Source organism: Mustela lutreola, chromosome 15, assembly GCF_030435805.1.
Source record: "Mustela lutreola isolate mMusLut2 chromosome 15, mMusLut2.pri, whole genome shotgun sequence".
In the NCBI taxonomy this organism is placed as follows: Eukaryota; Metazoa; Chordata; class Mammalia; order Carnivora; family Mustelidae; genus Mustela; species Mustela lutreola.
In genome coordinates, this window is record NC_081304.1 from 21,252,180 (window position 1) to 21,268,808 (window position 16,629).

The window sequence follows — 16,629 nt, forward strand, 5'->3', positions numbered from 1 at the left end:
CTCCTCTCTCTCTGCCTGCCTCTCTGCCTGCTTGTGATCTCCATCTGTCAAATAAGTAAATAAAATCTTAAAAAAAAAAAAGAAAGAAAGAAAGAAAAGTACCATAAACTAATGAATGGCAAGTCTGGGTAAGTGATAAAATAATCCACTAAAACCCTAGCTCCCTATTAAATACTCAGTTCTTCAATTGCTTGTGTATGGGCACTCAAACCTAAAATATCAGGCCAAATAGCACTTGCCATGAAATAATTTACCATTGTGACTGACCCACTCCCACCTAATCAAATCCATTACCCTCAAAACATACCCACCTCAAAAGGTGTTGCAGAACACCTGTGAAAATAACATTTTAAAATCACCTAAACAAAAAGGAATAATCTTCAACTCTGCTTACTTTTTCAAAACTCCATTTAGTTCATTTGTAAGTAGGAAATGTAAGCCCATCCTAAAACAGTCCTGGTTGTATAAAAAGGTACCCTCCTCACCACTGTAATTTACATTTCTGAGATGGTCTCTGAAACCACAAAGTTTAACTGAACATCTGACAGTGAAAGGTAATGGTTAAGAGTGTAAGATCTAGACAAGACAGAGCTGTTTGGGAATTCTAGCTCAGATATTAATGTATTAGCTGTACCACCTGTGCCCAACACACAAGCACCAAACGTTTCAGTTTCCTCCTCTGTTAAAAAGGGTCTAAAAATAGTACCTGCCGTACAGTGTTGTTCCATGAGAAAATGTACAGAGAGCTCTTACAGTGTCTGGCACAGAGTAGATGTTAAATAAATTTTAGTGATGAAAGTTTCTGCTATTCAGAATATTCTTATACTTAAGAGCAGCCTGATGGCCATAGGTGTGAATGATATTATATATATATCAGTCATTGTATTATAGCAATTATCCCCAATGAGTTACAGCGTCCACGTCACTGGATAGTTTGTGTCGGGTTTTTAGTTGTTTTTTTTTTTTTTTTTTTTTTTTAAAGATTTTTATTTATTTATTTGACAGAGAGAGATCACAAGTAGGCAGAGAGGCAGGCAGAGAGAGAGAGGAGGAAGCAGGCCCCCCACTGAGCAGAGAGCCTGATGCGGGGCTCGATCCCAGGACCCTGAGATCATGACCCGAGCTGAAGGCAGCGGCTTAACCCACTGAGCCACCCAGGCGCCCCTTTAGTTGTTTTTTTTTTAAAGCAATTCTACTAGATCAGATTTAGATTGTAGCATTTTTATTCCAAATGTCAAAAAAAAAAAAAAACCAAAAACCAGCATCTTACAGTTCTATAAATATCCACTCATTTATATGTAAGCTCTAGGACTAAAAAATTCTAACCTTAGCTCCACATTTTAACCAAAACGATCAATACAGGAAATACTAGTGAGTCACAAAAAATTGGGTAGCTTTTGGGGCGCCTGGGTAGCTTAGTGGGTTAAAGCCTCTGCCTTCCGCTCAGGTCATGATCCCAGGGTCCTGGGATGGAGCCCCGCATCGGGCTCTCTGTTCAGTGGGGAGCCTGCTTCCTCCTCTCTCTCTACTTGTGATCTCTGTCAAATAAATAAATGAAATCTTTAAAAAAAAAGAAAAATTGGGTAGCTTTTGGATTATGGAAGTAGGAAAATCCCAAAGAAACAGAATCCCTTCATGGCACAATTTACTTTCAAATTAATTCTGATAATACACTACTTGCTCAAGACTTAGAGTAAAAACTTTATAAAAAGCAGTTAATCTCCATAAGGGGTGTTAGCTTTGTCTAGAAAAGCCAGCATAATAAAAGGATTAACACTGCAATTATGCATGGTGGCTAATTGCTCTGATTTGTTATTTTATTTTATTTTATTTTATTTTTTTTTTTTTTTTTAAGATTTTATTTATTTATTTGTCAGGGATAGAGGGAGAGAGAGCGAGCGAGCAGAGGCAGAGGGAGAAGCAGGCTCCCTGCCAAGCAAGGAGCCCGATGTGGGACTCGATCCCAGGACACTGGGATCATGACCTGAGCCGAAGGCAGCTGCCTAACCAACTGAGCCACCCAGGCGTCCCTGATTTGTTATTTTAATGACTGGTCTGGAGCTGAGGACAATCCAGCCAAAGAAGCTGGAACCTCTAGACACCCAAGACGAAAAGACCTGCAGCAAGTTAAGGCAGAGTCTAGCCAGGGGACAGAACAGACAAGACTGACAAGTCTGACCCCTTCAACAGCAGAATTCTCGCCCCATTAATTCTCTTTCTTTTCAAATTAGTCCGTTCTTCCATCACAGATGAAATGATATTGAAGAAAGCTTATCCAATCTGAGAAAGAAAAATAGAATTCCTATGTTCCTGTTAATTTCCTAAATTACAAGACTGGAAAATACAATCCTAATCACTTCCAGAGAGTTTTAAGTTACTCGTGATGTTAAAGCAAAACCTCTAAAGATAGATCTGCATTCAAATCCCAGCTGAGTCCTTTCACTGAACAATGTTGGGCAAGCTACTTAATTTTTCAGTTAAAATAAAAGCTATCTCATACAATTGCTGTCAGGATTTGACGAGATAAAAATTCAGGTCCAGTGCTTGGCATGGGTTCTGGAACCTAGAATAAGTCTCCATAAGCTTTAATTATCTGAGGACTGACTTTGCAAATGTTACTTACATATTTATTTAATAAGTTTAATCCAAGAAATTAAACGTTCTTTGGGAGTTATCTCTCATCAACCTTGTGGAGAGAGGACACAGAGTGGTTATGGTAAATTTTCTCCATTGCTATTATGTGTTACATTTAAATAATTACTGAAATCTATCCATTACCATTCCCACCCCCCACACACACACAGGGATTTGGACAAAGAGCTATTCTCAATTTGTTATGAAATTGACAAACTGTTCAATTCTTTAAAGTATTTTAAAAATCTCTAAGCAATAAAATTAAGAGATTAACTTCAGGGACGCCTGGGTGGCTCAGTTGGTTAAGCAGCTGCCTTCGGCTCAGGTCATGATCCCAGGGTCCTGGGATCGAGTCCCACATTGGGCTCCTTGCTTGGCAGGGAGTCTGCTTCTCCCTCTGCCTCTGCCTGCCTCTTTATCTGCCTGTGCTCGCTCACTTTCTCTCCCTCTGTCTCTGACAAATAAATAAATAAAATCTTTTAAAAAAAAAAGAGATTAACTTCATAAGATTTTTTAAATTTAAGCACATTACATATATTCATTTAAAATTACTAGGGTAGGGGATTACTGCTTTTATTATAGTTTTATCCTCTGTGTATACCATTTTGAATTCAAAAGTTTCTCTATTTTTTCTACATCTGTCCAGATTCCCTAAGTAAAAATTAATAAGATTTGATAATAAAGTTACTTTTTCTCATTACCAGCCATCTTTGAGATGACCAATTTTAAGAAACAACCACAAATGGACTTAAAGGAATTTTCTCGGATTTAGGAATAAGGAAAGAAAAGAGCCACTGTATTTTTGACAGTGTTCAGTTTTGCTATCTTCATATTGGAGTCTGTAGAGGTTGGTTGGTTTGTTGGTTGGCTTGGTACTTTCATCTTTACTACTTTTTATGAAAACCAAAAGGGATATTATGTTTCTGCTTTCTGTTCTACGTGGGTAAATTCTCCTCCTAATGAAGGTTAATTCATAATGATCAATTATCTTTCCTGTAATGAACTCAAAAGGAAGAAACCTATGCCATGCTAACAAAACAAAAAAGCTAAGTTACATAACATTTAATCTTTAAATTACACCAAATTTATTTGCTATCAATCCAGAAAACCAACAAAAATAGCCAATGTTCCTAATAAAAACTTCGAAATTTTCCAGGTACAAATATATTTTTAGCAATATGCCAGTGTCAAGATCATCTCAACACACCCAAAACCAAAAAGGGGATGTTTAATGAAGAGGAAAGAGTGAGGCCCAAAATTTTTCTTAATATATATTAAATATATATGTGGTCTAAGATATATATCTTTATATATTTTAAGATATCTTAAAATACCTATGCAGAATATTGGATTTCTTATCATTCTTATGGAACACTCTAACATCTAAAAGTATTATAAATTACTTTAAAGCAAAATTAGTTGTCTTCAACACGCCGTTATTTAAATTGTGAACATGCGTCATTGCCAAAATATATGGAAAGAGTTTAGAGTACAAAATAAAGTCAAATAAAAGAAAGCAGAAAAAGACACTGGGGTGATAGAAAAACATTCAGAGAACAGTAAGTATCTGCCAGGTACTGGGACTGGGTATAAAGTACCCTCCCTTCTCTAAAGGGACTTAAATGCCTTATCTCATTGGGAAAAATAATAACATAGCACATTACATTACAAAATACTAGGTTACACCCACAGGAAATAAAAGAGACAAGCATAACTATATTAATGGTGAGAAACCTCATGAAAGAGAAGGCATTCAAGCCAGAGTTTAGAGTTGAGGTTAGAATGTTTGAATAAGCAGCCAAGTGGAAGAGAGACATTCCAAACCATGAGCAAGAAATTTACAGATAAAGCATGGTATCTTGGCCAAGATTAAAAAGGCTTGCTTAGGATTAAAGAATTTTTTTATTGGAAATGCTTTTCAATGGATCATGGATTATTACACATATTTTAATATTTACTAGTATAGGCATCCCCTGCTTTTTGAAAGTTCACCTTTATGTGATTTTGCCTTTTTTTTTAAGGTCTTATTTATTTATTTACTTATTTATTTTAGAGAGAGAGAGGAGAGAGCAAGCAGGAGGAGGAACAGAGGAAGAGGGAGAGGGAGAGAGAATCTCAAGCAGACTCTACACTGAGCGCAGAGCCCAGCTGGGAGCTTAATCTCACCACCCTGAGATCATGACCTGAGCCGAAACCAAGTGTCAGACACTTAACTGACTGCCCACCCAGGTGCCTCTGTGTAATTTTGCTTTTACAAAAGACCTGCATTGGTTCCTGCTTTCATTAACTGGTAAAAATCCAAATATTTTCACTTTTATGAAAAAGGCACAAAGCAAAAATAGCACTCAGTGTTTCTTGCAGTAAGCCATTGCTGTGGTTAGCAAGAATGGCACCACCCAGCTCCTTCCGAGAACTACATTCAGTATTTCAGCATGAAGCTGCCACAGCTTTGAACTGGGTTTGTGAGCACCTGTGCTTTATCTCAATCTGTTTGGTGTACCCATTAGCAAGATGTGTCCCACGGGATCAGAAAAGCCTGTGAGAGGTTATTTTGGGGATCTGGGGATGCTCAAAATTTTTTTCATATAAATTAACAGTAATTGCTTCTTCGCTTTGCCCAAACACTCTACTTTCAAATAGCGGGGAAACCTACATTACTATCCGTATTTTATGGGGTAGTAAAATGAGACACCGAGAGGCAGAGTGTCTTGCCCAAGGCCACATAATTACATCATCAGGAGAATGCAGCTTTCCTTCCCTACTGCCATCTTTACTCACCGTAGGGAGCAGGAAGTTGGACAGAGAGAGTCGGGCAAGGCTGTTGAGAAGACTTCATCCACCCACAAAAGAATCCATGTTGGGTGCTTGAGTACGTTGATGAAGTCATGACAACACTTCTTCAAGAACATTAATTCTGTAGCAGCAAAGAGGTGACATAGCACTGAGCCAAGAAAACGTCCTCAGAAGCTGCTGATGTAATATCCATGACAGACGTGATGAAAGTCTGGACTAGGGCAGCTGCAGTGGGACCAGACAGAGAGACAGATCCATCAGCTAGGACAAAAGAAACAGTGACAAAACTGGTGATTTGGTGGATTGTAGGAGGTAAAGAAAAAACTGGAGTTAAAGAGGAAAGCATATATATCCCTTCGAGAAAAACAGTTGACATGGTTTATCACAAAGTTATCAATAAAACACACCTTTCCTTTGTCCACGCCCCCTCCCTGGCCATGTTTTCCTCCTTGCTAGACATTTTCCAACTTCTAACCTTATCCTTTTATTCATCCGTGTTTTGCTGGCCTGCTGTGGGTTAGACAGTGGCTTGGGCTCTGAGAAGCAGATCACAGTAATAGTAACAAAAACACACATGTCTTAAGCACTTATTCTAGGTCTATCAAACACTGCTTTAAATGCTGTAGGTTTATTAACTAATTTAACTCTCACCACAACACTGCAGAGTAAGGAAAATTATCATTCCTTCTTTAGAAATGAGGAAACTGATACATAGTGAGTGGTGTGGCATGGGTTATAATCCCAGAGGTCTGGCTCCAGAGCCCACCCTCTTAACCACTCTGATACATTCACTGAAAAGCCTGCATTCAGTAGCCATATTTTTGTGGCTTTCATCACAGCAGTCCCAGAAGTTTCAGGAAAATTGTGTGATATAGGAGTGTCTACAGATTTTAGAACCCTGAATTTTAGATGTTTTCCAATGAGAAGCCACCATGGGCCTTACCAATATCTTAGCTAACTACTGATCACTGCCCAGTTACTCGACTCTCTGCAAGGAGGGTACCAAACCCATTAGACAGTTGTACAACTTTCCACTTGGCTTTGACTCTGTGGGTGGTAATCAAAAAGGAACATTCAGCAATTTACACAAAGTCACAGGTCATTCAAGCAAAATATGTCTACCTTTCAAGCTTTATGTGATAAACAATAGAAAATACTAAACATTTAGCTCATCAATCCTGCCATCTCAAGACATAATCTGCATTACCAGAGTCATCTTCTCATAACAACCTAAATTACTCATTATATTTCAATTGATCAGAGAAAGAAATTTGCAAACAGAATTTTCAACTGGAAACTTCGAAAGAGAATTTTACTTGAAACAAAATAAGGAATAGGAAAGATCCAAATCCCAACAGTGAGACAAATCAAGCTGATAACAAAATTGAATCAACAACATGCTTTAAGAGCCCTACCCAAATTAACCCCATGAGAACAGCATTTATACCCGCCTTAACCATGATTCCAAATCCAGAAGCAATTACACTTGATCTTAGCCAAAAGGCCGAGAAGTGATTCCAGAAGCAATTAGAGAAGAAATTAATACACTAGATTACATGAAAACAAAATACAATAAGCAAAGTGGTCAATTCTAATACTGAGTATACATCGTGGGCTGCCCCACCAAACTCCACTAAACTTCCCCCATGGAAGGATGCCAGTGGTTCCTAACTGCCAAATCAAGTCTTTATTCAATCTCCTTTCACTGTGACCTCTCTGCAGACCAGCCCACTTCTCTGGGCCTCCTCCCTTGGCTTCCATGATCCTTCTTCCTCTCTCCCCTTACAGGTGCCCTACTTTTCAGTATCATTCTCTCGCTCTTCTTCCCAGCCCCTAAAGTGGCCATCCCTCCAAGTTCAGGCTTAGACCTTCTGCTCATTTCTTTCTAAATTCCTTCCTACCTATCCTGAAGTCTCCTCTAATCTCTCTCCTGAACTGTAGTCCTACGAGCCTAGCTGCTGACAGACATTCTTACATGAATATCCTGGTATTACTTCAAATTCCCATCTTAAAAGAAACTAACTTCTCAAGACGTCACTCTTCTTTCATTATGCCCTCACATACCTCACATCTCTCTCTCTCTCATTCACACACATACACACACACACACACACACACACACACACACACACACACACACAACCAGACTGCTGGAACCCCTCCCTGCACCACTTCAACACCTTGTCCATGCCTCAAGTGTAGTCCAGATTACCCTAGATTATAATCTCTGACTTGTGGGTATGTTTGCTTCCCTCTCCAAGTAGACTGCAAATTCCTTAAGGGGCAGGAATTGTATCTTAGTCGCCTGTGTATCCCCAGGGAATACTGCAGATGCTCAATAAAATCTGTTAAGAGAAATTAGTAAATATAGATGATCTGTTCCAGCCAAAGTGGTCCATTAAGAGTCTCCACCTGTTTGGCATTTTCATAGTCCCAACTCCCCAGAAGAGTCCTCTCTTTGCTGCTGTCCCCATAGAAAAATCCCATCAATCCTTTATAAGACTCAGTTTAAATTCCACTGGCACCATGAAATCTCATCAGATGACCTTATTCCAATAAAACCCCTTGCTCATCAGTCTTACAGTGACAGTTCAGTGTCACGAAAACAGGATTACCTTTGAAGCTACATAGGTCTGGTTCAAAACCAGGCTCTAACATGTGCTACTCTGAGCAAATTTCTAAAGCCTTCTAAAGCTTAATTCTTTTTTTCAGCCATAAAATAAGGTAAATGATACCTATCATAGAGAACTGGGGGAGAATTAAAGGAGAGTAAACCATCTGGAACATAGGAGATGTTCAGGAAATGTTACCTCCTTTTCTCCACCCACCTCCCTTTCCATTTCATTTACCATCCACATGTAATGTATCTGTTGTATCTGTCTGATGTATCTGTCTCTTTCTGTCTGGTGTTTAGACGGATCATGTATGTTTTCCCTCCTTAATTAGATTGCAAAGGATTAGCAAAATCCTCAAGGGCGAGAGCTAAGTCTCACTCATCTCTCTGTCTTCTAAATACGTATCAGTGTGCCTCACAGGGACAGAATAAAAATCAAAAGCAACGAAATTACAGTTACAGTGGATTATGGTAATCAAGTGTAAATGGTGCCAAGACTAGAACTGACAGTCATAAATTTTCACCCAATTTAGCTGTAGAATTGTTCCATAGCACCTCTGTAATTTCACTACTGCCAAGGGCAGATTTCAACAAATGACAGTACAAATTAAAACAAATCAATTTCTAGAGTATGCAGGTTAATAAGGAATCTTCAATAATATCCTTAAAGGTGATTTAAATTAAATTAATTGGTATTAGCAGAGTCTCTATACATGTATTTGTCCCCATGTACTTTCATGCATATGTTTCACATGTTCTTTAATATGCTTGTAACAGATTTCTTCATACCACTTGTTAAATAACTGAAAATAAATTGAAATTTTATATCTCCCTACCAAGGTTAAAAAAAAAAAAAAAAGTAAAAGATAATACTGAATCAAAACCGGTAAGATCAAAATTAGTGATAACTACAGGTAAAATCTATTAAAATATCTTTTTAATTAAAATGGTTTCTTTCTGAATTGCTTTCATTAATATCAAGGCTTCAACATCCTTTCTGAACTTACTGGAATGCTCTTTTTCTTTTCCTGTCCTGATTTTTACAGCCTTCCTTCACAGCATGCTATCTTCAACAAAGATCAATTCCCATGGTTGCATTTCATTATTTCTTTTAACTACTGCCCTGCTTGCATGTGCTAACAAGTTGGAGGAGCTGCAAGGCGCTGAGTAGTAACCTCTAACAACTGGCTCTTCGTTAACAACCCCAGACACATTCCCTTTCCCTGAAGAAACTATTTCTACAGTTTTCATAGACTGTGCAACTACAAACCTAATATGAAAAAGCAATCAGTAAGAAAAAAGCATGTGCCAAATACTATACCCCTTCAATATTTTCTTGCTTCCAAGTACATTTTGTTTGGCCCCATATGGAAAAGTTTATGGTAAGAAACAGAGGCATTCAATTCCATCAGATCAAACCACCAGAGTAGAGACTATACAGACACAGTGGTAGAGGAGGAAAGTTTCTAATCTCAGTTCAAACACCTGTTTTATATTGTTAGGCAAAACCATAACCTCGCACAGCTTCAGTATCTTCTTATACATACTAGCGATAACCACCATCCATCCGTATTTCAGCAGGTTATTTCAGAGATTATAAAGTCACAGGATCACAAATGGCTCTGTATAAAATGTGTATGACATTCATGAATATATTTTTGAATAATAGCAACATCATAGCCTACGGGTGGATAAAAAAGAATTATGTATCATGTATGAAAGTCCTAATTAAATACTTCACTGGACAAACTGTTACATGATATTCTACATACAGTGTATCCAAGGAAAAAAATTTTTTTTGAGAAACCGAATCTAACTTGGAGACATATGTTCACAGTCCAGTTCATAATTTTTGGAGCAAGCATCAGTCTCTAATCTGATGGGCATTGAGGAGGGCACTTGATTAATGAGTACTGGGTGTTACATGCACCTGGCAAATCACTAAATTCTAACCCGAAACTAATACTACACTGTATGTTAAATAAAGTGAATTTAAATTTTTTAAAAATCTGGATTTATACTCTTATAAACCAATTTTTTAAAGATTTTATTCATTTATTTGACAGACAGAGATCACAAGTAGGCAGAGAGGCAGGCAGAGAGACAGGAAGGGAAGCAGGCTCCCTGCTGAGCAGAGAGCCAGATGCGATGCAGGGCTTGATCCCAGGACCCTGGGATCATGACGTGAGCCAAAGGCAAAGGCTTTAACCCACTGAGCCATCCAGGCACCCCTACAAACAAATTTTTAATCACAATCATAACATACCTAAACTCTCCATTTTGGGATCAAACATAGAGTACAGAAAAGTACTGGAGGTAAGTTTTGCCTATCTTGTGCTAAGAATTTCTCCATTATGGTCTTCAAAAAAGCCTTTACATGATGAATTTAAAAGCTTAAAATATACAGAATAACTTCATGATTTTAGATTTCTTTTAAGGTTAAAAAGAAAAGCACCACTAAATTAGCAGATTCCTAAATCATCACTCACTTCTAACTCCCTTAGCAAGGTATCAATAGACTTTCCTTCTCCAAACAAATTAAAAGATTCCATACAAAATATATACACACATTTCCTAATTGTGTGTTAATGGCTTTAATTTTTATATGTAGCAACTTTTGAACACTAAATTGTTTAGCATATATTTTTTCTTTTCTTTTTGTTTGCTTGGAATTTTCTACAAGATCTCCATTAGAGATCATGATTCTGGCAGACTTTATGTTAACTGCTGTTCTAATCCATTAGAACTGTTTAAAACATGAATTTGAAAAATATCATTTTAACTACAATTCTGTGGCTCAAATTCCTTTTCTAAATTTTGCAAACATTCTGTGCAACCTAAATTAGTGCTGAGAAAAACTGGATTTAAGTTGCTCAATGTTCTTCAAAAGGTGAAAAAGCCTAATGAAACACAAGCTCATCTGAACAACACCCATTTTCAATTTCAACATAGTGAACCTCCTGTTTGTTCTGAGGGCAAATTCAAAACCATACCTATTGGAATTGGTTATTACTGAAGATAATGTATGCAATCATAAGTGAAGATGCTACACTGGCAAAAAGAAAACCGTGCAAGTAAGCAAACTCGAACACATGTGGGACACACCCTCTCAGAATATAAAGGCTTGTCACTGTCCTTGGTAGCAAGCACTCCCTGGGCTAAGCAGCATCACCATGTCTGTTCGATACAGCTCAAGCAAGCAATACTCTTCCTCCCGCAGTGGGGGAGGAGGGGGTGGAGGAGGAGGATCATCCTTCAGAATTTCGAGCAGCAAAGGCTCCATTGGCGGAGGATTTAGCTCAGGGGGGTTCAGTGGTGGCTCTTTTAGTCGTGGGAGCTCTGGTGGAGGCTGCTTTGGGGGCTCATCAGGTGGCTATGGAGGATTAGGAGGAGGTTTTGGTGGAGGTAACTTCGGTGGAGGCTATGGAAGCAGCAGCTTTGGTGGGGGCTGTGGAGGAGGCAGCTTTGGAGGCGGCAGCTTTGGAGGGGGCGGCTTTGGTGGAGGCGGCTTCGGTGGAGGCAGCTTTGGTGGAGGCAGCTTTGGAGGCTATGGGGGTGGATTTGGAGGAGATGGCGGCCTTCTCTCTGGAAATGAAAAAGTAACCATGCAGAATCTGAATGACCGCCTGGCTTCCTACCTGGACAAAGTTCGGGCTCTGGAAGAATCAAACTACGAGCTAGAAGGCAAAATCAAGGAGTGGTATGAAAAGCATGGCAACTCAAGCCAGAGAGAGCCCCGTGACTACAGCAAATACTACCAAACCATCGAAGAACTTAAAAATCAGGTAAGATACATTTTAAAAATACAACTTTAAGGCTATTTCTTATCCATGTAATTCAAATAGAATAATCTTAAGTTAACCACAATGTAGCTATTCACTGTGTTTGCCTATGTTACTTCCAAAAATAATCCAGTCTTATCAAAGGTAAATATTTGTGATGATATGGTCATTGTAATCTTCAGCCCATGTGTTGTGTATCTTATAAGATGGCAGATTACTGAGAATTTTTTAGGTTTTAATTAGTATATGACCCATAGCTAAAATACTAGATCATTTACAAATATAGGAATTAGAAGAATTATTAAATGAACCAAAACAAAATATTACTCAGATTAATAACAATAAAAATTAACTGCCAATGACAAGCAACATAAATTCTCCCGTAAGGAAATGGGATACCATTTGTGTATCCCATTTGTGAGAATTTTTGAATTGTACCTATTGTGTGCCAGCCCAGAGTGTACCCATTTAGAACATGTATTTGTAATCAGTTAAATCAAACATATGAGTCAGTTAAAAGTTGGCTGAAATACATGGAAATCACCCAGTATAAAAGTGGGGGGACACACAGGCAGGAACACAGCTTATAACTGCCATTAGTTTCCGGAAAAGGATGATAGAGAAACAGCAAAGTATAGAAACTTCGAGAGAACAAATGACTCAAATTTAAGTAGCTAGGTAACCCTGCAATATTTTATATTTAAGATAAAATAAATTCCCTCAAGATTTTGTAAAAGAACATAATAATGCAGTTCGTCTTTGCCACCATAAAAGCCGTATATGTATCTGATTTCTTTGCTTCTCCCTCCAGATCCTCAGTCTAACAACTGATAATGCCAATATCCTGCTTCAGATCGATAATGCCAGGCTGGCAGCTGATGACTTCAGATTAAAGTAAGCTAAGTGAATGTGGCACAATACTGTCCCAACAAATACATGAGTTGCTTTTAACAATGACCTTTAACAACCCCAATAGTGTTTACCTTTTCTTGAATTCATGCAAAGTTAAATGGTATTGCAGTTGTCAGAAAATTTTTCAACTTCAATATTACCTTTTTGGCAACATTAAAAGAAGAAAATGCATTGTAAAGTAAATGCTAAGCTTCTCTGCATGAAACTACTGATATCCCTACAGTGATCAATAAATGTTGCCATGATATGAACGAAACTCTGTATTTGCTTCTTTGTCTCAGCCCAAGTACACCTTCCATATGTAAGTTCTAGCCAGTATTTTGTACTATGCCTATTTCAGGTATGAGAACGAGGTGGCCCTGCGCCAGAGCGTGGATGCGGACATCAACGGCCTGCGCCGGGTGCTGGACGAGCTGACCTTGGCCAAGGCTGACCTGGAGATGCAGATCGAGAGCCTGACTGAAGAGCTGGCCTACCTGAAGAAGAACCATGAAGAGGTGATGCAAAAAGTTATACTTCCCCCAGCCAAGAAAAGGGTTCATTGTGGTCATGGGGCAGTCATTAAACTTTTCTGTTCCTCAAACAGGAAATGAAAGACCTTCATAACGTGTCCACTGGTGATGTAAACGTAGAAATGAATGCTGCCCCAGGTGTTGATCTGACTGAACTTCTGAATAACATGAGAAACCAATATGAACAACTTGCTGAACAAAACCGCAAAGATGCTGAAGCCTGGTTCAATGAGAAGGTAATTCATCTTCCTTCATAAGGAAGGGGGCCAGGGGATGTTTGGTTATTTCAGATTTTTTCTCATCTTTTCCCCTGTTTTTAATACTCTAGAGCAAGGAACTGACTACAGAAATCAATAGTAACATTGAACAAATGTCCAGCCACAAATCTGAGATTACTGAGTTGAGACGCACAGTTCAAGGTCTGGAAATCGAACTACAGTCCCAACTAGCCCTGGTACGTTAATAACTGTCTCTTGAAATAATTTCAATTATCACACAAACTTTCATGCGCACATAAGAATATGCAACTTAAGAGGAAAGAGGGGGTAAGAAAAAGGAAATAAAATTGAAGCTCTTTGTTAAGGGGAGAAAAGTCCTAGCAGCTCTACTCTGAACATACTTGAGTTAAAATGCTGCCATTAAACATAAAACACAAATTCTGTTCATTTTCTTTATTCTTCTATTTGATGTCTTATTAAATTATTGAGTAACCTTCACTGGGTTTCATTAAACAGTGAGGTCGCAAAGTCCCTGTCTATTCTTTATTCTTTTTCAGAAACAATCCCTGGAATCCTCGTTGGCTGAAACGGAAGGTCGCTACTGTGTGCAGCTCTCACAGATTCAGGCCCAGATCTCCTCTTTGGAGGAACAACTGCAACAGATTCGCGCTGAAACCGAGTGCCAGAATGCTGAGTACCAACAACTCCTGGACATCAAGATCCGACTGGAGAATGAAATTCAAACCTACCGTAGCCTGCTAGAAGGAGAAGGAAGGTAAATCAGTGAAAGTTTTAAATGACCCCAATTGGTTTTATTCAATGTTCTAAATCGCCAGGCTTTTCCAAAACCTAAAGAAGTGCCAGAGGTTGGGAGAAAGGGAGAAGGGAGAAAGCAGAGTACGGGAAAAGGCATATGGAGCCACAGCTTCCACGTCCCATGAATTTGAGCCTTAGGGTCGTGTGCAATATGAAACTGTTTTGAAGTAATAGGTTTCAGAATTTATACTTGACAGTTTTTTTTTCTTTTTCTCCTCTCGAAATCCGTTTTGCTTATTTTTTAAGAACTATAACGTCGAAAGCGACCCACCCTTTTCCAAAGTTAAGTTAACCGAACGTGACCCTTACTCCCAGTAGTTCCGGCGGCGGTGGCTACGGCGGCGGGCGCGGCGGCGGAAGTTCCGGCGGCGGCTACGGCGGCGGAAGTTCCAGCGGCGGCGGCCACGGCGGCGGCTACGGCGGCGGAAGCTCCAGCGGCGGCGGCCACGGCGGCGGCCACGGCGGCGGCTACGGCGGCGGAAGCTCCGGCGGCGGCGGCCACGGCGGCAGCTACGGCGGCGGAAGTTCCGGCGGCGGCGGTCACGGCGGCAGTTCCGGCGGCGGCTACGGTGGCGGCAGCTCCGGCGGCGGTCACAAGTCCTCGTCTTCTGGGTCGGTTGGAGAGTCCTCTTCCAAGGGACCAAGGTCAGCAGAAACTAGCTGGGGTAATCCGAATTAGTTTTCATTTTCTGTGATGGTTTTGTTGCTTTTCTACGCTCTAGAGCTGTTTAAGACGGTTAAAATCTGAGTAGATTCCCACTTGCATTTTTTAGCGAACTGTACACTTGACATCCATCTTAAAGGAAAAATGTCGTGGTCCAAGATGCTCTTGCTTAAACATTATTCGGATTTTTTTTTTTAAACAACGTAAAAAGTGAATTTTTTTTATTTTTTATTTTTTAGAAATTTTGATTAGTAAGGACCCCATAAATCGCTTAGTCTAAATTCTCTTTTTTTTTTTTTTTTCGTAATTCACCTACAGATACTAAGAAACCCAGAGTAATCAAGACAATTATTGAAGAGGTGGCACCTGACGGTAGAGTCCTTTCATCTATTATTGAATCGGAAACCAGGAAACACTACTATTAAGCCGCATCAAGAGGGAAGAGTCACCCTTCAGGCAGACCATTATGCACAGGTGTATGAAAAACAAAACCACCAAAACACTTCAGTCTTAATGGTCTATGGAAATAGGTTTATTCCTTGAAAATAAGGTGTTTAAAAGGTGTTTTGTGGTTTCTGTATTTCTTTTTTTCACTTTACCAGAAAGTGTTCTTTAATGGAAAAAAAAAAAAAAAAAACCTTTTCTCCTTCATTAATGAATTTAAATAAACTTTCTTACTGATGCAAGCTATCCAATTTGGTCAGAATTGTCTATTTAAATTAATAGTTTTCACTTTAAAGATTGATGAACTATAGCATTTGAAGGTTGATTTATCCAGAAATTCTGAAGACAGAATTATTATTATGGTTTCTTTTGCATAAATGTTTTAATCTTATGGGCATGTTGGATCTATGTCCGTAATCTCACAGAGTGGAAGCCTCTGAGACCCCAGTCTTCCTGTTTCTTAAAGATATACAGTATATGGAAAACTCCCAGTGCTCTGGCTTTGAGTAATTTCAATCCTGAAAATTCTAAAATATCTCAGATAAGACCCCAAAGATAAAGTTACCGGAAGTTTTCACATTTTCTGATTACTTGGCTCCTCGCATTTACCTACCCTCATTTTCTTCCTATTCATTTCTGCCCAATTGCTATATACTGTAAGGGATACCATCCACTCCTTACCAGACCAGTAAAATCCTATCACCCCAACGAAAGTATTTGGTATCTATCAGAAGAACAACAGAAATGTTGTCAAGACATGATAATGCCAATTGTACCAAAGAGACAATTCTAGATCCCTAGTTCACCAAACTCTTAACCTAGTGATAAGGGCTAAAGACCTGGTCCTTGTAGGGCCAACCCAGTCAACATCCTTCAGCCACTGAGAACCCAGCCGACATTACTATATTGCTAGTATATGGAGCACGTGGATTTATGAAGAGCTGGATTTATTTGCCCCTAAGATTACCTTGCCTGGTGAGTGTCCCTAGAGTACTCATGTCTACCAAATAACAGCCTTCCTCTGTATCCTTAACTGATGTGAGCTTGTTTGCCCCAAGACCTGAGGCCTGGTTTCTAAGTCATTTACTTGGGACTCCCTACCCTCTGAATTCCAGACTGATGACCAGAACCATATTTCAGAATGAATGGCCTGCTCTGTAGTCAAGAGTCCGTGACCTACCTAGCACCAAATATTACCGTAGTTTAGAAACTGTCCACTGTCCAACTGTAGTTGGCATGT

The 16,629-nt window shown here is 39.2% G+C and overlaps 1 protein-coding gene and 1 long non-coding RNA gene across 8 annotated transcripts in view; one reads left to right on the forward strand and one right to left on the reverse strand.

The window, feature by feature from the left end:
* LOC131815872 (uncharacterized) overlaps positions 1-14,764 on the reverse strand; it is a 150,291-nt gene extending 135,527 nt beyond the window's left edge. For 2 of the 6 annotated variants that reach the window (XR_009347874.1, XR_009347872.1), the window contains exons 1-2: positions 14,553-14,763; positions 5,413-5,688 (exon numbers count right to left, since the gene is read on the reverse strand). This is a non-coding gene — a long non-coding RNA (uncharacterized LOC131815872). Of the gene's footprint in view, positions 1-5,412; positions 5,689-14,552 lie in introns of all 6 variants that reach the window. The other 4 variants (XR_009347876.1, XR_009347871.1, XR_009347873.1 and 1 more) reach the window with 3 other exon arrangements.
* Positions 11,204-15,635, forward strand: KRT10 (keratin 10). Of its 2 annotated transcripts, XM_059147938.1 has the most exons (8): positions 11,204-11,826; positions 12,635-12,717; positions 13,076-13,232; positions 13,322-13,483; positions 13,576-13,701; positions 14,023-14,240; positions 14,600-14,946; positions 15,264-15,635. In XM_059147938.1, exons 1-8 carry the CDS (start codon positions 11,215-11,217, stop codon positions 15,368-15,370), a joined length of 1,812 nt encoding a protein of 603 aa, XP_059003921.1. In that variant the 5' UTR covers positions 11,204-11,214; the 3' UTR covers positions 15,371-15,635. The 2 variants fall into 2 exon arrangements, 1 of the variants encoding a protein (XP_059003921.1); XR_009347870.1 differs by lacking the exons at positions 11,204-11,826; positions 12,635-12,717; positions 13,076-13,232; ... (1 more) ...; positions 13,576-13,701; positions 14,023-14,240 and having other exon boundaries at positions 14,791-14,926.
* Positions 15,636-16,629: the final 994 nt, after the last annotated feature.

Bases quoted from the DNA above. Each gene is read 5' to 3' on its own strand.
- KRT10 (XM_059147938.1), top strand. From the start codon at position 11,215: ATGTCTGTTCGATACAGCTCAAGCAAGCAATACTCTTCCTCCCGCAGT. The intron at 13,484-13,575 runs GTAATTCATCTT...TTAATACTCTAG, and splicing joins AAGCCTGGTTCAATGAGAAG to AGCAAGGAACTGACTACAGA. The intron at 14,947-15,263 runs GTAATCCGAATT...ATTCACCTACAG, and splicing joins GTCAGCAGAAACTAGCTGGG to ATACTAAGAAACCCAGAGTA.